General features: G+C 40.6%; 1 protein-coding gene across 5 annotated transcripts in view; it reads right to left on the bottom strand.

Annotated features, from left to right (window-relative positions):
• Positions 1 to 24,625, bottom strand: part of ADAMTS18 (ADAM metallopeptidase with thrombospondin type 1 motif 18) — a 184,877-nt gene that overhangs the window by 53,992 nt on the left and 106,260 nt on the right. For all 5 annotated transcript variants that reach the window (XM_064159946.1, XM_064159947.1, XM_064159943.1 and 2 more), the window contains one exon: positions 24,130 to 24,446. In XM_064159946.1, coding sequence (XP_064016016.1) covers positions 24,130 to 24,446 — 317 coding nt within the window. The remainder of the gene's footprint in view (positions 1 to 24,129; positions 24,447 to 24,625) is intronic.

A 24,625-nucleotide genomic window follows, 5' to 3' on the forward strand; every position in this document is an offset into this window, starting at 1 on the left:
ACATAGTATCTGTGCATAAAACTGCACATGTGATGAAGTGTTTCCAGGATCAGGGCCAGGGAAATGTGGGTGGCACTGAGGAAGTATTTCCATGCAGCTCATTAATCAGTTATGATTTTACTTCATTTCTTGGTTTTGTAAAACATGTTGTAATAAACACTCTTTTTTCACCAAGTCAGAAAGCAAGAAGAAGTTTCATCAGGTAATTCTATTACATTATATACGTATTACTAGATACAGATTTTTGGTCTGGATCAGGGAGGCTCTACCATGTGCCAACACCCTCTTGCCAAAACTGACATCCCACGAGGATGACATATCTCCTGTGCTTCAGAAAAGTATGTGCAGACAAACAAATGTCAATTACAAGCATCTTACCCAACATCTGAAGTCCTCCCAGATCGTGATTCCACCTCTTTCCTCAAAAAGTATTCTCTGACAATGCACGTATTAGACACGGCTCACCTATTCCCTTTCAAAAGGGATGCTTTTCTTTAGCCTAACCTCCTAGGACCAGAATGTCAGGAGCTTCAGGAGAGCAGCTCGAGTGCCTCATTTAAGCAGGTCTACAACTACCTGAAGGGAGGCTGTAGCCAGGTGGGGTTGGTCTCTTCTCCCAGACAACCAGCAACAGAACAAGGGGACACAGTCTCAAGCCGTGCCGGGGGAAGTATAAGCTGGATGTTAGGAGGAAGTTCTTGCCAGAGAGAGTGATTGGCATTGGAATGGGCTGCCCAGGGAGGTGGTGGAGGCACCGTCCCTGGAGGTCTTCAAGAAAAGACTGGCTGAGGCACTTGGTGCCATGGTCTGGTTGACTGGCTAGGGCTGGGTGCTAGGTTGGACTGGATGATCTTGGAGGTCTCTTCCAACCTGGTTGATTCCATGATTCTATGATTACATTTCTTAAAGAAGTCTGCAATTTTCTGCACTTTCAGAACTCTACTCATGGGGAAAACTCCACAGAAAACCAAAAGCAAATGATAATAGAAAGTTAGACATGAAATCTTCACAGCTTTAACTGTTCACTAAGCTAACATTTAGCATTAAGTCTACTGAGCTGAAATGATAGCTCAGAGACAGACAAGTCCTCAACAATCTATAATCATACACTATGCCCTTTTTAAGGACATTCACTTTTGACTTTCCAAATCAAAGGTACTCCCCAATATGAACATCTATCATAGGAGCCTAAAAACAGTGCTCATGAAATGATACTGTGATCTTAGTTTTGACAATAGGAGAGAGTTCATACTATGAATTGGGAGGGTCTAACTGCTTCCTGGAGAAAAAAAAAAAAAACACAACAAAAAGATGAAAACAAGCTTAGAATATACTCTGATTAACACTTTGCTCCCTCTCCTTTCTTAAACATGAATTCACAGTTATGTATTTCAGCCTCTATCTACTTAACATTCTAAATGAAGGTTAAAATTGCCTCTGTCAGTAAGAGACAAGCTTCAGATAATTGACAATACTTTAACTTGCCTGCTCATTGCAATAAGTTGGCACATTTCAAATGTCAGATCACATTTGGTCATGACAAAGTACTTTCCTGTAGGGAAGAAGACTAGTATTTTAATCCTTGTGATGTGTGTCATCACACAATTTAAGAGTGGTTCTGAGAGGCAGACTTTATCTACTAGAATGCACTGATAACCAGGGACTGCTAAATGATTTTTTTTTTCATCTGAAAACCAGAAATGTAGTGAATCTGGTTTTTATTTCCCCATTTTAAAGATTTCCACATCTGAAATTATTCCTGTAGGAATCATTTTGCAAATGATTCAAACCATATGGAACAAAGGGTTTTCTACATTTTCCTGTAAGAAACTGTCCCTGATGTACTCCAAGGTTCAGGCCCAAATGTAGTTTCTATATTTAACATTAAAAAGGGACAACTGAGAATTCTGGGGGGGGGGGAGAGGGGGGGAAGGCAAACTGAATTTTCTGCAACCTGCACTGCATGTACAGTGCTGCATCTTTACACAGGCTGGAGCTGACAATGCATTCACTTTTTTTTCCCCTCCCCCAGCAGAAATGACCCTAAATCTCCAGTAAGACTTCTTTCCTTTGGGTTTTCCATCAGACACATCCTCCAAGTTGAAAAATGTTGTGTGAGTGAGAGATACTTTCTTTTTGATACCATGTAGTTTTACGAAGTTGTCAAGAAGAAAGAGGAAGTGCCACAGAGCAAGCTGGACACTCATTCAATCACAGACCATTTTCCAGTCTTCTACATATTGGGATGGTTTCAAAGATTCTTATTAAAATAATCTCTTTGGTAATTCCAAAGTAATGCTGAGAATGTTGGCCTGGCTTCTGGCAGAGATGCAGTCCTCTGGACTGCTGCAAAGGGACAACTGGGTAATACCTGCCAGATACTTCTCTTGCAGGTTCTTAGCCTGAGCTAAAGCAAAGTGGCCTATGGCTATGGCCGTGCTGGCTGGAAAACTGACCAGCTGAGAAATGCCAGAGCACAGAGACAGGATACCACACTGGGATATTTTATTCCTACAAATATCTGAAAGATCTCTCCAGTTGTGAATCAGATGCAGTATGTTTATCCAGACTGAACACCCTCAGTAGATGAAGAAGTACTGTAAAAATTCTCATGGAAATGTCTGCAATAGGTTTCCTACTGCCAGCACAGCTTTAAACATGCATGTGGTTTTCCTTGAATCAGAACTCAGGGATATCTTTCCATTAACTTTGATGGGTTTGGGACCCAACAAGGAGAGGGGGCAGATAGGTCAAAACTCCATTTTTACTTCAGATTCTCTGCAATTATAACACTATGAGAGGAAGCAGGATGACAAAATCTTAACATTCTTACTAAGTCTAGACAACACAGCATGAAAAAGACCAGGGATTCCTGTCTATTCCCTTTCTCTCCCACTGTGGCTATCACTAATAATAGCACTAATTGTGACAACATGGTGGGAAGGAAAACCCAAGAGATTGCTTGGTTGGAATTTGCTGTTCTCTTGTTCTTCTCTCACAACACATATTTGCTCCCCTTCTGTAAGGGATATTCCCTGCCACTGGAAAGTAAATGGAAAGACATGCATTGATTTGTGTAGTGAGCAAATAATTCTGAATTAATAAATTAGAGGAACTTGCAGTTTGTTTGCAGAGAAGTTGAGAAGAAATGCAAAGGCAATGATCCTCCCACTTGCTACTTGTTATGAAAAGTTTGCTTAGCTCTGGGCTGAAGGAATTTGCAGATCAAATCCCTCTTTGTGAAATTCCTCAATATCAGGGTGTTATCACCAGGGTAAGGCACTTGTTGTGTTTTCATGGTGATTCTGAAAAGGAGAAGGAGTCTCAAAGTGAAATTTGGACAAGTGAAATCATAGCACAATATCTGCTTCAAGAATTTCTGCAATTGAACTTACATTATAAATTAAAAAACAAGGAGAGGTTTTTAAACCACTGAAAGTTGCTCTTAGCCACACAAAACCAAGTAAATCTTCCACTGACTTTAGACCCACATGAAATGGTTTTGAGTGTCACATACAAACCTATCTGACAGATCACATTGGCCTCTTACTGGAACAGCACAAATGCTACTCCTGTTTGTTTCCAAGCTCTGAGTGAAGCATTTTGCCGCTTACCAGCCTGCAAACCTAATTCATTTTCTATTTTCAGCATCTCCAAAAAATACCCTCCATACAAAACAAAACACAGAAGTATGAGTGAAGGACTTCTCTGTTTCTTGCCTATATAATTTAGCCAGGCTAAGTTAGAGACAGACAAACCATTGCTCTAAACTAAATGAGCCTCATGGCTGTGGATTCTCTGTATATAAGGCATTTTTTAATATGCTAATCAAATTAAAGACAACAGCTTGGCCATATGCACATTAAAGTTGCAGGAGGTTCATCAACTAAATGCAAATAATGAGGTAAGAAGTAAGAAAATGAAACTGGGGACTAAAAATATATGAATAAAGGAACAGTAGTGTCTCCACTACGTGTTACTTAATGCCGACTGATGTGAGGTTACAGTTTGTACAAAGACAGGAAAATGTCAGCAAAATAAAGTTCTAAAAGGTTTGCATGTACTGTCCAAGGAATACTACTTATATCCAGAACACTTTATTCAGCATTATAAGCATACACATAAAAATAGGTGTTAAAAAATTCCACTGTCTTAAAGTGAGAGCAGCCAAACCAGCGTCCAAAGAAATGAATAGTCCGTTAGGTGGGTGTACATGCACTCAAGATGAAAAAACTCCCAGAAGGAAGAGTTAAATGGTGTTTCACACCCATTAAAATAGTTCCAAATAGTCATGCAAAGTTTCAAAAGACTTGACAAAAGGCCAGCTGAAATTGGCATAAAGCTTTCCAGACTTTAGTGGATATTGATCCAAGGCTTCTGTCCAGCTCCTAAGAAACACAACTCATTGATTCAAACACATCTTAACAAGAGTTACAGCACGTAACATACAGAAACATAAGTACAGTTCCTAGTTCTATTGGAAGTGTAAATTAAGAATTTTCTCAACAAATAAAGAATAAGAAGAACCTAAGGACTACAGTTGGTAGTTACTTCAAATTATCTGTGGTCAAAGATGGCAGTATTCACACCCCAGTGTTGCTGGGACCATCTCATGTCACAGCATACTGGAGTCTTTTCTCACTGATTTCGTAGAGGAAATTCATGAAATTATCTTAGCTGCAGTTCCTTTTAATCAAACTCTTATTTTCTACCCCAATGCTCTGCTAAGTCTCTGGCACTTTGGTACCGGAAAGGTAATACAAAAGACTGATCTCTGCCACCAAAGAATTCTCTTGCTGCAGCAGACTCCCCTAGCTTTGTGGACTGTCCATCAGACTGTTTCCCATATTGGAATAATGAGCATTTTAGAAGCAGAAAGAAGGTGTGATGGAGACCCAGAGAACATAAAGATATTCACACAACTTAGAGCTACCTTGCAACAGCTCAAAGTTGTTTTTGGGCCCAGACTTCAGGACTGAGCATATGTCAGTTTTCAAATACCAACACACTGCACCACATGCTAGAAGGAAGATGCCTCCCCATAACTCCTGCACCTCTGCTCAGATTCCACCACAGATTGATAAGATGAGGTCCTTCCCTCAGGTTTTATAGGAGAATAAAGGCAATCCCTTCACAGAGTACAGAAATCATCTTCCTGCTTGTCATCAGCCCCCCATTCATTTTGCACATGCTCCAAAACATGCCATCTCAAACTAGAGGTGACTTAGCTGAGAGACTATGTTATTAGCTCAAGCACTGCATAACATTTGTGTCTACATGGTATTTTGTAGCAGCTAGTCCATGGCCAGCAGCTTGGAGAACAGCAGATCTGTTTCAAATGCATACTCAGAGAAACCCATGTGGAGATGGCAGTCCCCTGTGCATACACCAGCAGCCTGATACAAAATCCTGTCAAGACAGCAAGAGAAGTGCCAGCTGTTTAGAAAGAGGTTGAAGTCAAGCTTTGAAAATGAGGAAAAGATACACTTTTCTCATACATGCCAAACAATCCCAGGAAGAATAAAGTCCTGTTCAGTCTGCCAACATCAATCTTACAGGTTCCCTTTCTTCCAAAGTAAGGCTTTTCAATGAATACTAGGACAAGGCTGTCCATAGCAATCCTGCATCGTGTAAGCAGTCCAAATAAATTATTGTCTCTTTAGAGAATGTGTAATGAAGTAGACTCACCTCTTGGGATGGGTTAAGTTGGTAGTCTGAAAAATATGTGAGACTATAATCTTACTACAGTCACAAGCAAAACTACTTCCAAGAATTACAGCCAGCAGTATAGTACAGCTTGACCTGGAATTACAGACACTCGATATCTCTAACTGACTTTTTGAGAGATGGGTTATTGAGCACCTCTCAGGTTAGGGTCAAAATGTCAGTGCTCTGGAAAATATAATCAAAATGAGCAAATTAAGATGTGAAAATAGGTAGAAAAAAAATGACAAGGCAGCTATCTGGCAAAGCAGAAAGAAGAAGCTGCATCGCAGAGAGCATTGCTGAGGTGAAAGATATCTTTACCCTTGGGAAGCATCATGAGCAAACAGCCAAACCAATGGCAGTAAATCATGTAATTAAAGAAATCCACTCTCCTTCTGCTTTGACCTACAGCCCCTTTTCTGGGTGGTAGCAGCAAAGAGGACAGCAGCAGCTAACTGAGCTGAGGCACGTTTTGCCTTCATATGGTGTCTGTCCCCTCAGAAGGGCACTTGACACAGATGCACTCATGGTACTGCAGCACTGGGTAGATTAGAACAAGCTTCTGAGGCACAGTGATGGGGACACCATCCATGGTTCTCCAACAAAAGATGAAAAGCCTAGACTCTAAATCCACACACAGGCTGTTAAAAAAGTGAGTGGTTTTTAAAGAGTGTTAAGCACCCAGGAGCTCCCATTGAGCTGAACACTGTCTGCAATCATTTCCAAAGTGCATTTATACCAACTTGGGAAAGAAGATGTTCTGGGAAATCAGTGAGAATGGACTCTCAGAAGGTTTCCAATAATACACATGTATTACTGAAGTCAGAAATCCCACGAGTAAAACCCAGAGTATGTTCATTTTTGATCCTATCCCAAACCAGGCAGCACAAAGGCATGTGAACACATCAAGAGAATTGCAGCAAACTACACTTTTCCCTAGCTTTTATGTTGGCCAAGCAAATTCATCCATGCTTCAGAAAAGTATCGAGTCTGTACATGGGCAGTTACTGACAACTACTCAGAGTCAGAAAAACACAAAAACATAATGGTTTCTTGGACTGGGTCCTTGGCTGATGAGAATAACCTCAGCAGACCTTTACTGATATTCACCAGACTTGAGTAGTTGGCTCTATACCACAGCAAACTAAAACACACACTTGTGTCATGGAAGAAATAGCAGAATCACTGTTTGCCTATTCTGACTTGAGAATTGTACAGCAATCTTTAGATTCTAAGTGACTCTGAAAAATAATTCAATTTACTCTGTCTTTTAACATGACAGAGATTTCTTGAAAATGTAGACTGTTAAAGAGTTCTTAAGAGTACAGCACTCTATTATCCAAGGACCTGACAGGAGGAGAGTATGATGTTTAAATTGCCAGTCTGAGTTAGTCCTGAAAGACAACTCCATTTGGTTGCCCAAAAGCAGTGCCATGCAGAACATCCAGCAGTTTTTACAAGGTAACAAAACTGCATGTTTTGAATTATTCCTGTATGAACAAAGGCAGTGTTATCTCTGAATGGTGCTTTTGTGCTTCTGCAGTTGACTGAACTTGTTTAAAACATCTTTATGTAACCCTCTGTCAGCATATGGCAAATACGGAAGTATTCGTGTTTGTTCCTCCACTTGAGGTAATTGAAGCAGTCACTGGTACTTAAATGTGTTAAATTGGTATTTATTGCAGGGTAATGAGATATTCTGCAACTAACACAAATTTGATTGCTTTGCCACAGATTATATACTCACTTGTCAGTATGTGAGCTCCTTTATTTCTCCTGCTTTGGGGTTTTTTAACTGTAGAAGTAGGCATGGTAAATGAACAGGAGTAAAATACTAATGTAAACTACAGCATTAGAACACTAACTAGACACGAATAATACCTAGTGTAAAGTGACAGAGGTTTACCAACTTGCATGCAAGATCACTTCATTCATATCCCATCAGTAGGGTTCTTTGGCTGGCTATAATGGCTCTGCAAAGCAATTGGCTAAAACCAACAGCTGGAACATAGGCCTGGTAGCTGTACAAGCACTTGGGTAGGGCCTGTTAGAGCAAACCCCAGTAACTCCTAGATAAAAATCCAGATACTTTATTAGTTATGACAGCTCTGAACTCCTTCACACTATGAACAGGAAACAGCAGGATTGTTTGAATGCATTTCTGCTTCACTTTTCCTAAGAAGAGGCTGCCCACTATTCATTGTCTGTTGTCTTACACTTGATTAGGTACTGATGGCACTTCAAGAGCAACACAACAACTGACTTGAAGAAGTAACCTTTTTGGTTTCCTAATCTAGCATCCTATGTAACTGAGCTCACAGCCTAAGAGAACCCTTGAAGTGTGAGCAGAGAAATGCCTTTGGGAAACTTTGAAGTTTCCCAAAGAAAATGCAGCCCTCTCTCATAGAGTGGCTTAGGTTGGAAAGGACCTTAGAGATCATCTACTCCAACCTCCCTGCCATGAGCAGAGATGCCTCTCAACTAGACTTGGTTGCTCAAGGCCTCACTCTATGTAACAGCACAAAAATAAAAGCACCATTTATGCTTCTCTTAGATCTCTGAAATGTGACTTCAGGATGCCTGGATCTTTAACAGACCTTTGGGCAGGGCAGAATTTCACCCTCAAGTTGGTTTGCTACAAATTATTCATGTTGAAGGATTAGGTGCAATGAAAATGTTCTGGCACTTTTCCCCTCCTCCTTTGTGTACAGCTAATCATTTTTTTGTGGATGGAATTCAGATGCACTAATATTCTAGGGAAAGTGCATGCCTTCTTAATGAATCTTCTGTAGTTGTGATAAAGGCAAAACCAATAAGATTAGGGGAAAAAAATTGATGATAGATAACTAAAATCAGTACTTGGAAATTCTTTTCCATAGGTACTTGGCATTAACAGATGCTTGCCTGAGTGTTTTTGATCAGGAACATTCCTCCCTATCAGACAAGCAACTCCAAACATTAAAGGTCATGAATCAGGTCTTTCAGGAAACAAGGCCATGAATTATGAGATTGTTAAAGATAATGTCAAAGGCCTTTGGTGTTTTATTTTCTTTCTGCTTTGAACAATTTTCAACTGAGTTTTAAGCATTCTTTTTAGCCTTTATGAACACCAGTACTAGAATTAAACCTGGGATTTCTTAGTGAAAATGTCTATTTCTCTGTGCTGATGGGCTTTTGGCAGCTGGACCTTTCTGAAGAACATTTCATATGAGTGAGAGGCAGACCAGCCTGAGAGACTCCTTTTCCCTTACAAGATACACTGCTGAAGTTGTACCCATTAGAGAGACACTTGCCCAATGCACTTGGACACCATATAGGGCTAGCTTATGGTAGACCCTTCAGTCTGTTCAGAGGTCTTGGCTTCAGGACTTACACTGACTGCATCAAATCCCCAAAGCAAATGCTTCAATAGCCATACCCACTTCTCTCCAGCAAAGATCCTCCAGATAAAAGCTTCAGCCTGGCAGAGCTGATGCAAATGAATTTGAGGGGGCAGAAGATCTGAGCCTGTCTGACCTGGGATAATTTGCATTCAAACAAAATAAATCCAGCTCAATTCCCATAGCAATTTGACTTTGCTATGAATAGCTCAGGCAGCTCCAATAACGAGGAGCTCGGGTTACATCTGATTGCCAGCTGTATTGCTTACTAAGAAGTTAGGTCAGTGGTTCCCAACCTTTTAATTTTCCTTGTTGGAATATACATTGCTATGGATTAGTTACATGAGAGAGTGGTTGCAAGGAACTCTGCAGGGAGCAAAGTATCAGCTTTGCTGATATTCCACATACACAGACGTATACATATGTTGAAATATCTATGTGGGAAGGAAAAAAAGGGAGGGGAACAGAAGAGTTTAGGCCATTAAGGGAATGAAAAACAAGCAGCAAAGATGGCCCGAGAGCGAGAATGTCAGGCTGGTGCCTGAATTATCTGCATTAAACTCTTGGTTCTTCAGCAGTTGAGTTTCTTTGCTGCTTATTTCTCAGTTTTGTAGGCAGGATTTTGTAATCAACCCAGTAAATGCTCAGAAGAGACTCATGAAGGCTCACATTTGACTCCAGCTGGGTTGCCCTACTAAAATCCTTCCATCTTCCTCACTATAAATGATAGGCGTAACCTTCAGGATGTCACTCAGTAGCTTGAACTGAGATGCAGTGACCAGCTGCATTAGGAACAGGTCACAGCACAGGTAGGTGTGTGTCACCTAGCAGGGTTCTGTGCTGGCAAGTGTCCCACTCAGAGACAGTTCTCAAATGTGGCTCTGCCCATGTCCCTTGACATATCACTGGATGGTCCCACTGACAGGAACACCACCTCATGGTAGGTGATCCATTCTTCAACCTAATACATCAATTTCCATCCTGTTTGCTGACAGGGTCAGAGTACAACATACAAGTCTGAACCAGTATTTGACTGTTAACACAACAGTTTCCAGATATTCAGATCCCTGTTTGACTTGTGCTTACAGAACAGCCCTGCAGAACTGAACTGATCATGAAAAGTAATCCTGATCTTACCATAAACAGCCTTTAGTGTCAGCCTGTGAATTATGTGACTGTTCAGAAGGGATAACTCTTAAGAAAACTATGAAAGACAGTAGAGGAAAATTTACTTACATCTTTCAGTTGAAGAAATCAGTTCTGCTATGGAACACTAAGAATAAGAAATTAGACCAGAGGACTAAGAAGCAGCTGAGAAGGCAGCATAAAGGTTCCCATTTCTACTGAAACTGATCCAAGAAGGGAGGGCTTTGATTCCTGTATCACTAAGTACTGTTTGCTATAATTTTCAAGCCAGTGAATAGCATTTCTTCATGAAAGCCTTTCTACAGATGAGTGCTTCCATCTTACACCCTAGGCTCTCAAAATATAGTCTGTGGAGCATCGAAGACCTAAGCAGCCCTGTGACGATCTCAGAGATCTCAGGAAACAGGGAAGATAAAGTGACAAAGGCAAAGTGTGCCTGAGAACAACTTTTTCAACTGTGAAATATTCTTTATATTAAAGCAGTCCAAGAAATCTAGAAATCTGTTGCCACTCTGCTAAACACTGTACTGCATCTTTATTTCAGTAGCAAGGCCTAAAGTCAAGGGAGATGAAATTCTACAGAATTTGCTGACAGCTCAGCATGCTGCAAAGTTATAAAAGAATGGCAACAAAACAAAACAAAACAAAAACAACCCAGAAGATTTTGAAGGAAAAGCTTCCTAAGCAGCCTGACCTTCTTTCTGCAATGAATCTGCTGGACAGTAGGTTAAGCATAGGTTAAGAAAAAAGCTCCAAGAAGAGGAATGCACTGTCAGAGGGTCAGAGGCTCCAGAACATCAGGGAAGGGTGTGAGAGTTACAGACACCTCAATCTCACATGCAGTTCCTAGTCCCAAGGCCTGAGTGTGCTCTCTGCTCTGTCCTCACACCACAGAACACAAGACCTGAGTTTGCCACACAGCACACCATAGCCAGAAGCTGCTCTCTGTAGAACTCAAGCTTGAGAGAAGTGTTGCACAGCTTGGCTGCTTTTCTATCTTCAGCCCTTCCTCAAAGTTAGGCTTGGTGTGCTGTGAAATGCTGCATGAGGCAAAGGAGTAGTGCCAAGGCACACCAGCTTCCATGGACAAGAGGTAATTTGTCTGTATTGATAGCCAAGAGTTAGAAAAAAGCAAACACTAAAGTGAGAAGTGTTGTCTTCCACGCTGAGTCACTTGCACAGTCACTGATTTAACAGACTAACTTCTCTACCAGAACTGTTCTCAAGCCCCTGTCCCTCACATTAGAGCATCCCTGACTCTTCCCCAACATAAACTGGCTGCTCAGCTGCCACTAAAGGTGCACTGCCTCACCAAAGACTCCTGGGGTGAAGGCAGCCAAGCCCTATTTGTGCCCATACATTTTCTTAGGTGTTTCCAGGAGTCAAAGTGCAATCCTGACATGTCTCAGAGTGATTTGCCAGCTTAATGTTTCATGACTAAAGATGTGACTGTTCATGCAATCCATCTGGATGATCAGTCATTTACTCCACCTTTTCTTCTTTCCAGGTGGTAATGTAAACAGAGGAAAAGCCAGAAGGACCTCTTGTTGTGAAACATTTCCTCCCTTCACAGCATGTTACACTACACACTCCTCCCACAGCATAAAGCCAGCCGCGTTAATGTGCTGTGGAAGTAAATTAGTCACAAATAGCACCATAGGGAACTTAAACATTTTGAAAGTATACCATATAATCAGGAAAAGCCCACCCTCTTTATCTGTCAGGAGCAAGGAAACCCAAAGCTTTGTAATTTTAAACTGCCCATCAGTTGCTGTGAATCAATCAAACATCTTGCTGTGGAGTGCCAGCAAGCACAGGAACGTTGGTAAGGTAAGGAAGGGTTTAAACTACACTGCCCATCCTGTTGGAATAGTTTCAGCCCAAGATTGCACATCTGATCACCCCTGGCCAGGGCTTCTCTTTGTGTATCTCCACTGAACCCCTCAAAATAGGACATTGAACTGCCATAGCTTATCAAATGACTTATACTAACTCTCACAAATTTCACCAATCCTCAATAAACTTGGTATGTTTTCAAGAGCAAACAGAATTAAAATACAAGTCCCTTTCTGGAAAAAAAAAACAACACCAAGGTCTTGATTTAAATGAGAATTACTATTTTGCTAGCACATAATACAGTTACTGACTGGCAGAACAGACATCAGTGTTGCCTTATGCAACTTTAAGGACCTTAAACACCAATATATTAATAGGTCACAGTGGATACTGAATTGCAGTGCTCTTTGTAAAATCAAGATCACAGGCTTGGCTCCAATTCAGTGCATTGATGTAGGCACGTATGTACATATAGACACATTTAGCCTTCTTTTTACTGCCAGAAGTCAGGTCCACAGGCTAAGCTGTCATGAAAGGTATGTGGAATATCCAGAGGTATCTTGGGCACCATTCACAGAATGGTAGGAGTAGGAAGGGACTTGGAGATCATCTAGTCCAACTCCCCTGACAAGGGCAGGCTCACCTAAAGGAAGTCACACAGGCACGCATCCAAGAGGCCTTTGAAGGTCTCCAGAGATGGAGACTCCACCACCTCTCTGGACTGCCTCTTTCAGTGCTCCTTACATTAAAAAAGTTCCTCCTGATGTTTAGATGGAACTTCCAGTGTTCAAGTTTTTGTCTGCTACCCCTTGTCCTGGGCATCACTGTAGAAGACTGGTCCCATCTTCCTGACTCCACCTTCTAAGTGTTGATAAGCACTCAGAGCAGGCTGACACAGAGTAGGAAACAGCCCCATGGGAAAATGCTCCACATCTTAAACCTAAGAGAAGTAGGGCTGTGGAGGTAGAGAGACCTTTGCTACACACCAATGTTAGCTGGCAGAAGACAGACTTCCATTCTGGGCAAATAACATTTCCTTCTGTTTTGTTTCTCACATTAGAGCCTGCTCCTGACTTCCCCAAACTGTAATCTTTAAAATTGCTAAATAAATCATGTGAACAGCCACAACAAAAAAAATATACAATTCCCTCAGCCCCCAAGCTATTTCCAGCTAATTTGGTGTTGCAGTGTTACTCTGTGTAGCAGAAAGATAAGTTTCAAGAAATGCTTGGAGAATTGCAACAGAAACAAACTTCTTAAGGCACTGCCACCCAAAAGCTGAGAACCTGTAAACAGAACTGGTACTACACCCATAGGTCAATCCTGAAGTCTGGCATATTTTTGTTTCCAGATTCCATTGTCTATGGTAAGATATCAACTTCTCTTTCTGATTCAGCTTCTAGTCCAAACTGCCCTTTCATTGATATTTCATCTGTCACGCAGTCTGCTGGAGAAGCAAACCTGTATCACCATACCATTACTCTGATGTTCAATGCCACGTGGCACCAGCTGCATGCTGTTCTGTCATGGCTCCTACCCTGAATTTGGGTTCATTCATGGTCTTCATTAAGTGAGCCCCACAGGATGCTCTGTGCCTTAGCCAGTTAAAATGACTCTCCAATAAGCAGAGGAATCAGAGGAATCCATTAACTGTTTATCTAACAAATTACATGTTCTACTCTTTGCAATTATTTGGCTCTTCTACCAAGAGCAGAAGACAAATGAGGTCTTGCCTCCTACAGGTGCTCCCAGGAAGACAAGGAACAGCATTTTTTTAGATCAAAGACTATGAAGTCCATCTCCTGACTTACAAGAGACAGAAGTCTTAAAAGCTACTTTCCTTTTTTTCCTCCCAATGCCACAACTTTATTAGGACTTGACTGGGATTAGGCTAAGTAAGCTCTTTACACTGACTCTTGACTTAATATTTATTGGTGGACATTGTGCTTCCTTTACTTCTTCACAGTCCTAATACACTGCCAGCACAGCAGAATTAAAATAGTTGGCATTAGCACACTGAAATATATCTGGCAGCTGCAGGCACCAGATGCCAAGCACTTCAGTGTGTTTTCTAGCAGTAGTGGCAGCTGGCTCTCTGGGAAACTGCCTGGACTCCTGCCTCACTTCTCTCCTGGCTATTACTTGTCTGAGTGGTCCAAGGACAGCAATGAGTCAGTCTGCAGATGGGTTTCTTTGCCATTCAAGTAAACCCTTTTCCTTCATCTAACTTCTCACTCAGTGAAACCACCCTGGGTTATGAGATGTGTTTAGGGTCTACCACTAGAAATGGACACACTCCACTTTCTTGGTGAGCTAGGAGTACTCTGCATTTGCAAAATGTCCTTCTAAACCAAACAGTGAGCTGAAAGAATGGTGTGCCTCTTGGCTCAAGGGCCAAGATGATATAGGGAGTAAGAAAATACAACTCTCCTGAGGCCAGGTTCTGATGCAAAGCAGTCAACATAAAACCTTTTACTCACTACAAGCTTTAGATGCAAGCCACAAAGCAGCAAATACCTGTCAGCGAGACTGGAAGATACTGTGCTGCAGTAATCAATAGACATCAGCTACTCACTTGTCTCAGCATATAAACTGTCCTTTTCCCACTCCTGTTTTTGCCCAAGCTTTTGCTGCTAGAGGCAGGATAACAATCCTATCATCAGCATATGATGCTGGGAATGCAAATAATATCTACATGACCTTTGGCACGACTTCTAGCACAAAGAGAAGCCACCAGAGAAAAACTGGAGGCTGGAGATGCTGTTGTGTAGGCTGGTATCTAAAGCAATCTCACAGACATCTGCTGCAAGCATGATGCAAGATGTTCCTTTGTCAGAAAAAGAGACAAAAAAGTGTCAAGGTGACAGAAGCATCTCTCTTCTCCCTACTGTAACTGTTCACAGTGGGCTGCAAAAAAAAAAAAGTCATCTCAGCCCTAGCCCAAAACTGGTATTTTAATCTTTAATTTATATTTATATCTAATAAAGCAAAGAGCATAACCTTCTGTCAGGTGTTAACAAGAAATGAAAACTGCACAGCCATGTTAGAAAGTCTAAACTTTCTTCTCTGACTGTGTTACATTTACATCTACCCCTGACCATGCCCAGTTTACACTCCAATTACACTATTAACCTGAAATCTTTCCTGAGGTTCAGCCTGATTTTAAGACTTAGTTTTGAAGACTTCTTCCTAAGGAAAAAAAAAAAAGAATGGATGTGCAGCATAATTCTGTCTCAAGATAATTAAATGCTCACTCTTTTCACTGAAGTGCAATAATTTGCTTGCAGAAAAAGCAAATCTGGTTTTAATTATAAAGAAAACCCCCCAGATTATGTTCTGGTGTTGTATAAATTCTATATCTCGTGGCAAAGAAACTGCATATCTGAAGAGTAATCCAGGTTTCATTAGTTTGTGTACTCTGTCACACAATATAATATTACATTCTTAAATGAGTTGGAAGCCAAACTGTGCTGCAGAGTGTAAAAACAAAAGTGAGGGCTCAAGCTAGGTCAAGCATATTTTTGTATAGATCTATTAAAAATCTCATTCCATTAATATTAATAAAGATGTTGAGACACAAAAGTCCTTCAATTAACATATATTAGGGAGGCAGGCACAAGCATTCAAGTGATCCCACTGTGAACAGCAAGAATCCATCCCTCAAAGAATAAAGCTCTGAGTGTGCTGTGTACATAGCAGGGCAGCTAGAAATGCTAATGCCACAGAAGAGTGAAAAGGCAACGCCCTATTGTCTGTGCAAGTAAATATCACTTTATTGCCTCAGCTTCCTCTTCTATTAAGCAGGTTTGAGCTGGGCCTTGTTATTCCAGCAAGAATATCTTCAAGACCTATTATCTTTGTCATTAAACTCTTTTTTCTTTTACTATTTTGTTGGCAGGAACCAGCTGGGCAGCCACACATGAGAGTCAGGAAAAGGATTTTCATCTGACTGTGCAACTTGTTTGCAGAGTTCCCCAGCTTGTGAGCTAACATTGTAAAAGAGAAATTAACTTGCATGTTCTAGAAATTAGTCTGGACAATAATGGTTCCCACGGTACCGAGCTTCAACCATCAAGACTCATTCACTTGCATATGACCTGATTATTTGACATTTCTTCACCCTCATTCTTAGTGACTTCCGAGCATGATAAACAATAAAAGGTTACTGATGTCAACCTATTATGAGCCAGGATGCTGTTCTCGTCCAACACAGAGTAAAGCCAGCACAGAAGCTTAATTAATACGTGTTTGTAAATTGTGCTGAGCTGCAAGGCATTATGATTTCAGGTTTCTTCTGTAAATGTTTACCTCAAAGCTTTAGTCAGTGCTTTAGTGTCTGAACCAAAGATAAGTTCTGCTTCCATCAGCTATTCACATAGCTGGTCAAATCACTGTCAGAGCAAATCAATAGGAAATTCCTTTAGCATAGTGTAATTTATGGTAGACCTGCAGCAACAGAATTGGGATTAAAATGGGATAAGAAAAGGCAAGAAAGAACCAACATTTCTGCTCCCAGTGACATGATCAAAAAGACAGAGGAAAACCTTGTTTGTAATGTAATTATCCATTAAAGTTCAATTCAGATACCATTTAAGGGCTAGTCAGAGCCTTCCTAGCACAAAATGAGTGGGGTTTAGACAAAAAAAGAAACTGAAGTCTGAGTTTCAGCTGATAAAGCTCACTGTAGGTTCACTGCTAGCTCTCACTGCAGATATAATTAAGTTTAACCCTTCTCTAACAAGCTTGCTGAGAGAAAAGCATTAGAAAGCAAGCCACACAGAGCTAACAGCTTCTGTACGTGGGGAGGAGTCAAGTCAGAGGGTATACTTATGACTAAAAAGGTTGCTGTGTTCAGTGGGGATGCTGTCAGGTCACCACTGCAACTTCCCAAATAAGAAAGTAGGTATTTTCTGGAGAATCCCTGAAGCACTATGTATCTCTAAGTCAACAATATCACTCAAGTTCAGGAGAGCATGAAATCAGATGCAAATAGCTCTGAAATTGTCTTAAAGAACTGGCCAGCATATTTTTGACATCACAGCTCTGGATACCTTTGACTAACATGGCCCCAGCTTTTACCTTGCTCCCATCCACGGTCTGCAAATTTCCAATCACAGCCACTGAATACAGTCTTTAGATCTCCATCCTTCACTCGGTGTTTGAAGCACCAGATATCAGTCCCAGCAATCAACCTACCATCTCAATCCTCCCCAGAAAGCTGAAAAGCAGAAAACATTACCTGAAATATCTCATAGACTTCAACACAACTGTGACAAACAAAACTGTAGGTGCCAAAGTGCCTGGCGGGGGGTGTAAGGAGCTGGTCACAAACTCCCTGTGACCATTCAGATGGGCTATGACCAGGCAGCCTGCACAGAATCAAAGTCAAGGTCCCAAGGGAGTACAAATGTGCAAACGACATCATTATAATAATCAGGGCACTTCTTTGCAGAAAGGCTGAGGAGGAAGTAAGTTTAACAAAAAAAAAAAATGTATTTAAGGACAAGTTTGATATCACTGTTGGCTCAAATTAAGCAAAATGTGAGGGAGGGCCAGAGTACAATCCAGATTCTCCTGTGCTTTCCATTCTACTGCTGTGTCACATATAGCTCTAGGGTTGCTTGAGCTGGACTTGAACTACAGTTTTGCAGACTGGCATTGTGTTTTGGGTAAACAAGTCTCTATACCTCAGGTTTGCAAACCTGGTATCTTCCTCAAGCACTTCTGAAGAGGAGGAAGAAGGGGTAAAAGACAGAAATATAATTGTGTTTAGGTTAATTATTAGTGACTGAAAGCTGCTACTAGTTATTAGAACCCAACTCTGAAAAGAGAACTATCTGAGCATGTCCCATCTCAGCAGCAGAGATGGGATGGTCTAAATGAAAATAGTGGTGCTTAAAATAAAAATCCTCATTTACATCAAAGACATCCTGTTATGAAGAGGTCAGGTCTGTGCAGACAGGTCATAATCTCCTGACCCTTATGAGGGCATTTGATACAAGCTTCTCTCTAACGGACATGGGAAAGTGTGGGAACCAAGTTTTGTAGAAAGACTGCTACAGCAAGAAAAACTCCAATGTTTCAATTCTAGACAGAGCCTACTAACTGCTTATGAAGACTGATGCTTACCAAGCAAGGCCAGAATGGGTTGCCCACCTAGGTACAAATGGCCAGCTCACTGTTTCTGGAGCTCCTTGAAGAGTGTAAGCAGTGGGGCTTGCAACTGCCTGAAGTTTGGTCTGAAATACACCCACAAACAATCTCTATGCTCTGACTATCAGCTATACAATAGAGGAGACAAAAATGACTGAGAGGACCAGCTCCTGTGGGCACTCTTGTGAGCTGCTCCACATCCACAACACACAGCACTCAGGCTGACAGAATCAAAGTGACACAGTATCTCCTCTATGTATGTTCCAGGTTTCCAGGCTTTTCAATATAAAACCTAGAAACAATGCAACTTCTATTATTCTTCCTGTTCAGGAGAAGAAGATTATTTCTCCATCATTACTCCTCTTGAATCCCATTCCTTAACCATCAGGAATCAGTAGGGTCAAAAAGCCTGGGATAACACTGTCTTTGTCTTGCAGAGATAAAGCTAAACAGAAACCTTATCAGACAGATATGGAGAAGGGCAATCCATAATCTAATCACTCAATTCATTCCTCATCAGCAGTCAGTTCAAGGCTGAGAGCAGAAATACCATCTTGGGTTTGTCTAGGTTAAAATACCTTCTAGAATATAGCTTTTTTCCCATTGTCACCTCCATTTCCTGTAAAGACTTTTCTTATTTTCCTCTGTATCACAGCATGAAGTGAATAGCAGCAAGTTGTCCATCAGAACAGTGGACAAAGTGGTGATCCTGTAAAACAGAGTTAGTGTTATATAAAGGATGGAGATGTAATGGTGTGTGAATGTAAAGCAAGTCAAAGAACTCCTATGTCAGATGCTGTTCATACTTGTGCTGGTATAATGATAGAAAATGTAAGGTTTGTATATTGGCTTGGGGATAGACTAAAAACAGTTTTGAGACCGAGTCAAATCACCAGTTCTGTACTTTATGTCTCTTCAAGGTCCCACTAGATGAAACTTCATCCTGTTTTTCACAGCTGTAGGTTTCCAAAGGAACCTCACTGCAAACAGCAATTATTTTGTACTTTTACCAGCAGTCTATCTCACTGATTTTGATAGAAGTTTGTCTGCCTAAGAATCTTGGGATTTGTCTCAACATAGTTAATTGGACATAAAGTGTGAGGTCTAGGAATAAGAGGCTGTTGTTAGCATGAACTTAAATAATGCTAATACAGAGTGCAATTAGCTGACTACAAAGAACGGGTACATGAGTTGCTTTGCCTGCCTGCCTCTTAGGTGGCCAGACTGCATTAAGAAGCTCTAATTTTGTGGCTGCTTTGATACTTTGAGCACAGTCCTGCCCTTAGACGTGCACACACAACTTCTGTTGAATTAATACACCTCCTGTTTATCTATCAGTGCTACATCTAACCCTTTCTCCAGTCATAGACTCCTCTGACAGCTCAATGAGTGTAACATGATTCGTCCTTCCCTCCTCCTCTCCCCTTGACTAGACACTAACAAACACAACAGAACTTGAGACAAGAGGCCCCTTATAATGAAAGATTCAATCACATCTTACCAAAAAACAAAGGCCAGTGCACTAGCTAGTACATGATGCTGACTCTACTCCCCTAATTGAGGTACACAAGTAACAGGGAGAGAATGGACCACATTCACCTCTGGCATGAGCAGGTGCAGCCTCTCAGGCCCCCAGGCAAGTGCACTGCTTAGGGCTGGAATTGGCCTGAACAATAAAACCATCTATCATATATTTTTGGTGGACTTGAACAGCACCACTGAACTCTGCCAATTTCTCCCTGACCCACAACAGACACACATGCCTCCCCTGAGATGGAATGGTATGAGAATTTCTTTACATTGTACATAGGTTTCTTTCCTTTGGGGCTCACAGGCTTTGTACTTGTTATAAACTCCCACCTCTCTCCTCCTCCACTAAAAAGGAGAAACATCCCCACAAATATTCTATAATAAACCTCCCATTCCTTTCATTACTATCTACAATGTGTATTGGACTACAGTGTAAACTTGAGTTTGTAAGACAGAGTTCTTGTGAACAAGAGAAATGTGCTTTCTGCTTCTAAATGCAGAGTTATAAATTACTTCAAGTTATAAAATACTTCAAGAATGAACACAACTGGACCACTGGCAACTCTGGGCTACTCTTGTATTCTGCCCTGATTTACTGTGTGACTGCAAACAACTCACTTTACACAACAGATTATGCATACACAGACCTAACATGAGGAGACAGAAAGGAGACAAAAAGCAGCACCGAGAAGCAAACAACACAGTTTACACACAGACTAGGAAGACAGTGGTAAGCCTTTCCAAAACAATGGCATCATCAAAGTGGAATTACAGATGGTGAACTTACATTCAGATAAGAATGGGAAAGGGAGCAAGAGGAACAAGGTAGGAATACAGATAGGGACACACTGAGTAAGTCTTGTTCTAGCAGTGGCCAGCACTATCTCCTTCACAAAACCTGCAAAGCCCTTGCATTCTGTGGATTTGGCATAGTCTACCTCCCAGACAGACAGCTCAAGGCAATTAAAAGTAATACAATACTGCTAAATAGTAATAGCAATAAGAACACAGAATTAAAATAAGTAGGAGTTACTCAGGTCAGGAGTTTGGGAAAAAGCATAATTGAATTTGGCAAGAAGAGCAGCTTGGAGAATGGAGGATGATGAAGCCAGCCATAACCACTGCTCTGGATATCTCAACTGGGAGAGCCTAAGGGAGTGAAGCAAACTCCAAGAAATCATTCTAGAGTAAAAGAAGATTCATTTAAAGTTGTAATGAATATCAGTGAAGAACAACATTAAAAATACTGCATTCATTTTTACTCAGGCCACACTAAGATGATGCCAAAGACAGAAATCAGTTAATTAACTCATTGGCCCACAGTTCTAAGAATTAAAAGTCCCCCAAGCCCAAAAGAGAGAATGTATTAATACAATATATGAACACTTTAAAAAACAACACTACTTCTTTGGAGGGATTATATTCTTCACAGGTAGTCCAGGACACATTTTTCTGAAGGCCCACAAAGTACTTCCATCTTTTAGGCATTTCTGACAAAATGCCTGAGCAAATCTGTCTAACAGGAGCCTGAATTTTAATACACCTGTCATACTCTCTCATTGCCAAGTAAGCATGATGCTGCTACTCAATGCTTGATGGTGAAACAGCCACCTAGGAAGCACTAAGCAAGATTTGATGCATAACAGATAACTTCATTTCAAAAATAAAATGAAATCACAGTTTCCTTGCTCAGTAACAGATATTCCAGCGGGTAATGGATGCTGAGTGAAGCAGGAAAGGGCAGAAGAAAAAAGAAAGTAAGTTTCCTGTAGAAAATCAAAGCATCTAAACACTTTGATGATGAAAAGCCTGGAGACAGTACTCACAATCTCCTAAAATCTTAACTTAATAAGTGAAGATAAAGAGCAGAGATCCAGTTTGTCTTCTGTTGACTGACAGAAACATTTGGTCTCAAATCAAAAAATCAGCACGAAAACACAGGCCCTTACTGTCACTAAGCTACTGAAATGCAAGTAAGATACACACATCTCTTAATAGATATATACCAAAGCTACCAGTTCTTGCTCCTTTCCAGTGTTAAGTTAAGGTCATTCTGCCTAACAAACCATTTCATATAGACTCTCTCAAAAGTCTTCTCTGCAGGCAATGGCAGATAACAGACAGCTGAATGACTGAATACTCTAGGTCATCCAAAAAATTAGATCAAAGAGTCCCTGTAGTCTATTGAAATGCAATTGCTTCCAAATCACATTGTGGTGTTCCAGGCTTGAAAGAATGGGTCACTGCAGTTTTATTGTAGAGAAGCTATTGCTAATGAAAGGAACAATGGAAAGATTAGTGCTACCAACCATATAGAAGAAACACCACTTTCGGTTTAATTGCAGTGAACAAAGCAAATAGGAAAGAAGGGCAACCAAGTGACAAAAGTAGTTGGTGCAAAGAGGATATAGAAGCTATTCACAAGGTTCTCTTGATCAGAGCACAGCGTCCAGACTTAACATATGATTACTGAATTTGGATCACACTAAAAAATGACGTGGTTGTCATTACAGACAGCTGACGACACAGTTTTAAGCAGGCAGCCTTGCAAATTCAAAGACTAAGAAGCCTGTTGATAATTTGCCTGGGGTTCATTAGGTGAACAGGAATTAATAAATGGACAGGGAGAAAGGACCAATTATACTTGGTGATACCTACCCTGCAGGAGATTGTTAGAAGTAAAAGTTTACTTCATTTACCAGTTTAAAACAACAATTTTAGTTGAAGTCTGCTGAACCTTGGAAATGAGTAAAGAAAGAGGGAGATTCTAATTGGTGATAATCCAGGTACTGAAAAGGATTCTGCCATAATAAATTTGTTCTTGCCACAATATTTATTCCCTTTTGATCAGTTTCTGGATCTTTTCTAAGTTAAGCTTACCAGTCATAACAATCTCTATGTCGAGATAGTGGTAAAAGATCCATTTCAGTCTCAGTTAAGATCACCACATTCTATTTCTCTGTGACCCGAGGCAGATTTGAACCTTCCTTTTCCAGGCAAGACTTGACAAGCTCAGCTTCACTTAGCTCATAAAGCATGTCAAAAAACAAAATGTGACTCAACAGACTGTTGTGTGTATGGAGAGCACTTTGAGGAAAAGACAAGCACTGTAATAACAGAAAGCATTTTTTCTGAATAAATCTGGTGAAAGCCAGCAGTTGTGAAAATGAAGTTTGCACAGAAACAGCCTAAGCACATCCAATGTTAACAGTTCAGCAGCACAAACACAACTTAAAAAAAAAAAAAAAAGAAAACCCAAAGGAGAGCTTCATCCCAGTTCCTGGCACCTGCTCCAGAGTCACATTTGCAACTGTTCAAATGAACTCTTAAGATGTTATTTCCTCTAACGTGTCTAGGGGAAAAAAAACAAGTAGAGCATTCAAAATACAATCCAGACTACTTCAACCAGTTATCAGTATTCAACAGCCCTTCCTAATGAGCCACCCTCTTCTCAAGTCACTGATTACTATTTCAAAGGAAACACTGGGTGTCTCAAGTGCTCCTTTTTCGGTCTTGTCACGCAGTTTAACAGCCCTTATGGACAAGTACCTTTGCAAAACAGATTTCCAGAGGGTGACCCAGCATCTCTGGATCCTAGTCAACCACAAAGCACAGATGGCTTTATACACCTAACGCTTAAATGTCACTGCTTTATTCTCATCCATAGGAGGCTGTTTAGCAAGTGCAAGGGCTTCAGCCTGAAAAAACATCAATAATTATTAATTCTGTAGATGATTCTTTCTACTTCTCTGCAGGCAATGAACACTGTCAAATGTATTTTGAAAAACAAAACAAAAACAACCACTTGTGAGTAATAACTTTTCAAGAACTTGGATGACAGCCATAAATGGGAAAAACACAATGACAGTATTTAACACATTCATAAGAGATCAACTAATCAAGAGTTCTAAACCCAAATGAGGCTAGGAAACAATGGGAAATAGGTTCATAACTCCTGCTGAGCTAGGAAATTGACCCTTCCTTAAAGCAGTTTACAAACTTAGGTATATTTTTTTTCTTACAAGCTCATAGATTTTTTTCTTTATTCGTAGTAGTTCACAAAGTAGGAAGAGCATTCACTTAAGAGCAAGTAAAAATGCAAAAGCTATCACAAACTGTAACAACTAATTACTAAGATATCATCCAGTCTTCTGGGTGGTTTTTCTTCCCCTGCAAGACCAGGATAGAATAACACAAAGAGTGTATTGCAGTTTATTGGTCACAACTAAACTTCTGTGAAGGCAGTAGCAACTAGTGATATTAGGGAAATGATCAAATGGTGTATGATATCCTGGTATCATTTGAGTTACATACCTTCAGCTACTATTCCTCATATGAAAATACTTTTAAAGTTGACTTGTGTTAAATAAACACTTACCAAGCCTACACATGTAGATATTGCTACTGAAGAGGTGCTATCATTCCTTATAAATCCCTGGTAGAAACACTGCTCAATGTCATGTTCCTGAGAATTTGAGACTCCGTCTTTCCCGAGTACCTGGACAACAAAACTGTCACTTAAAATGGTCGAAGGTTTAAGTTCTAAGTGAAGTTCCTGTCCAAATGCTGAAAATTTGTAGTGCAAGGAACTCTTTGAACTCTGAGTTGATCTCTTTCTCCTAGTACTGTGCAAAATATCATGTGAAATGTATGATCCACTGGAATCCACTTTGACAGGTGTCACAAATACATAATCTGCAACGATAAAAAGTCAGCCATCAGCTTTTGTATCCAAAGAACAAAGTGTCATTCTAACAGGGTAAGCATCAGGCTTTCACTACAGCATGGAGCGTTCTCTCCTTCAGGGAATGGCCTGGAAGTTCTGCAGGCTATGTGTGCGTAGTCCCAGCTGTATAAATTCACTCCTGCAAGTC

This window comes from Pogoniulus pusillus, chromosome 20 (genome assembly GCF_015220805.1).
Source record: "Pogoniulus pusillus isolate bPogPus1 chromosome 20, bPogPus1.pri, whole genome shotgun sequence".
Taxonomy (NCBI): Eukaryota; Metazoa; Chordata; class Aves; order Piciformes; family Lybiidae; genus Pogoniulus; species Pogoniulus pusillus.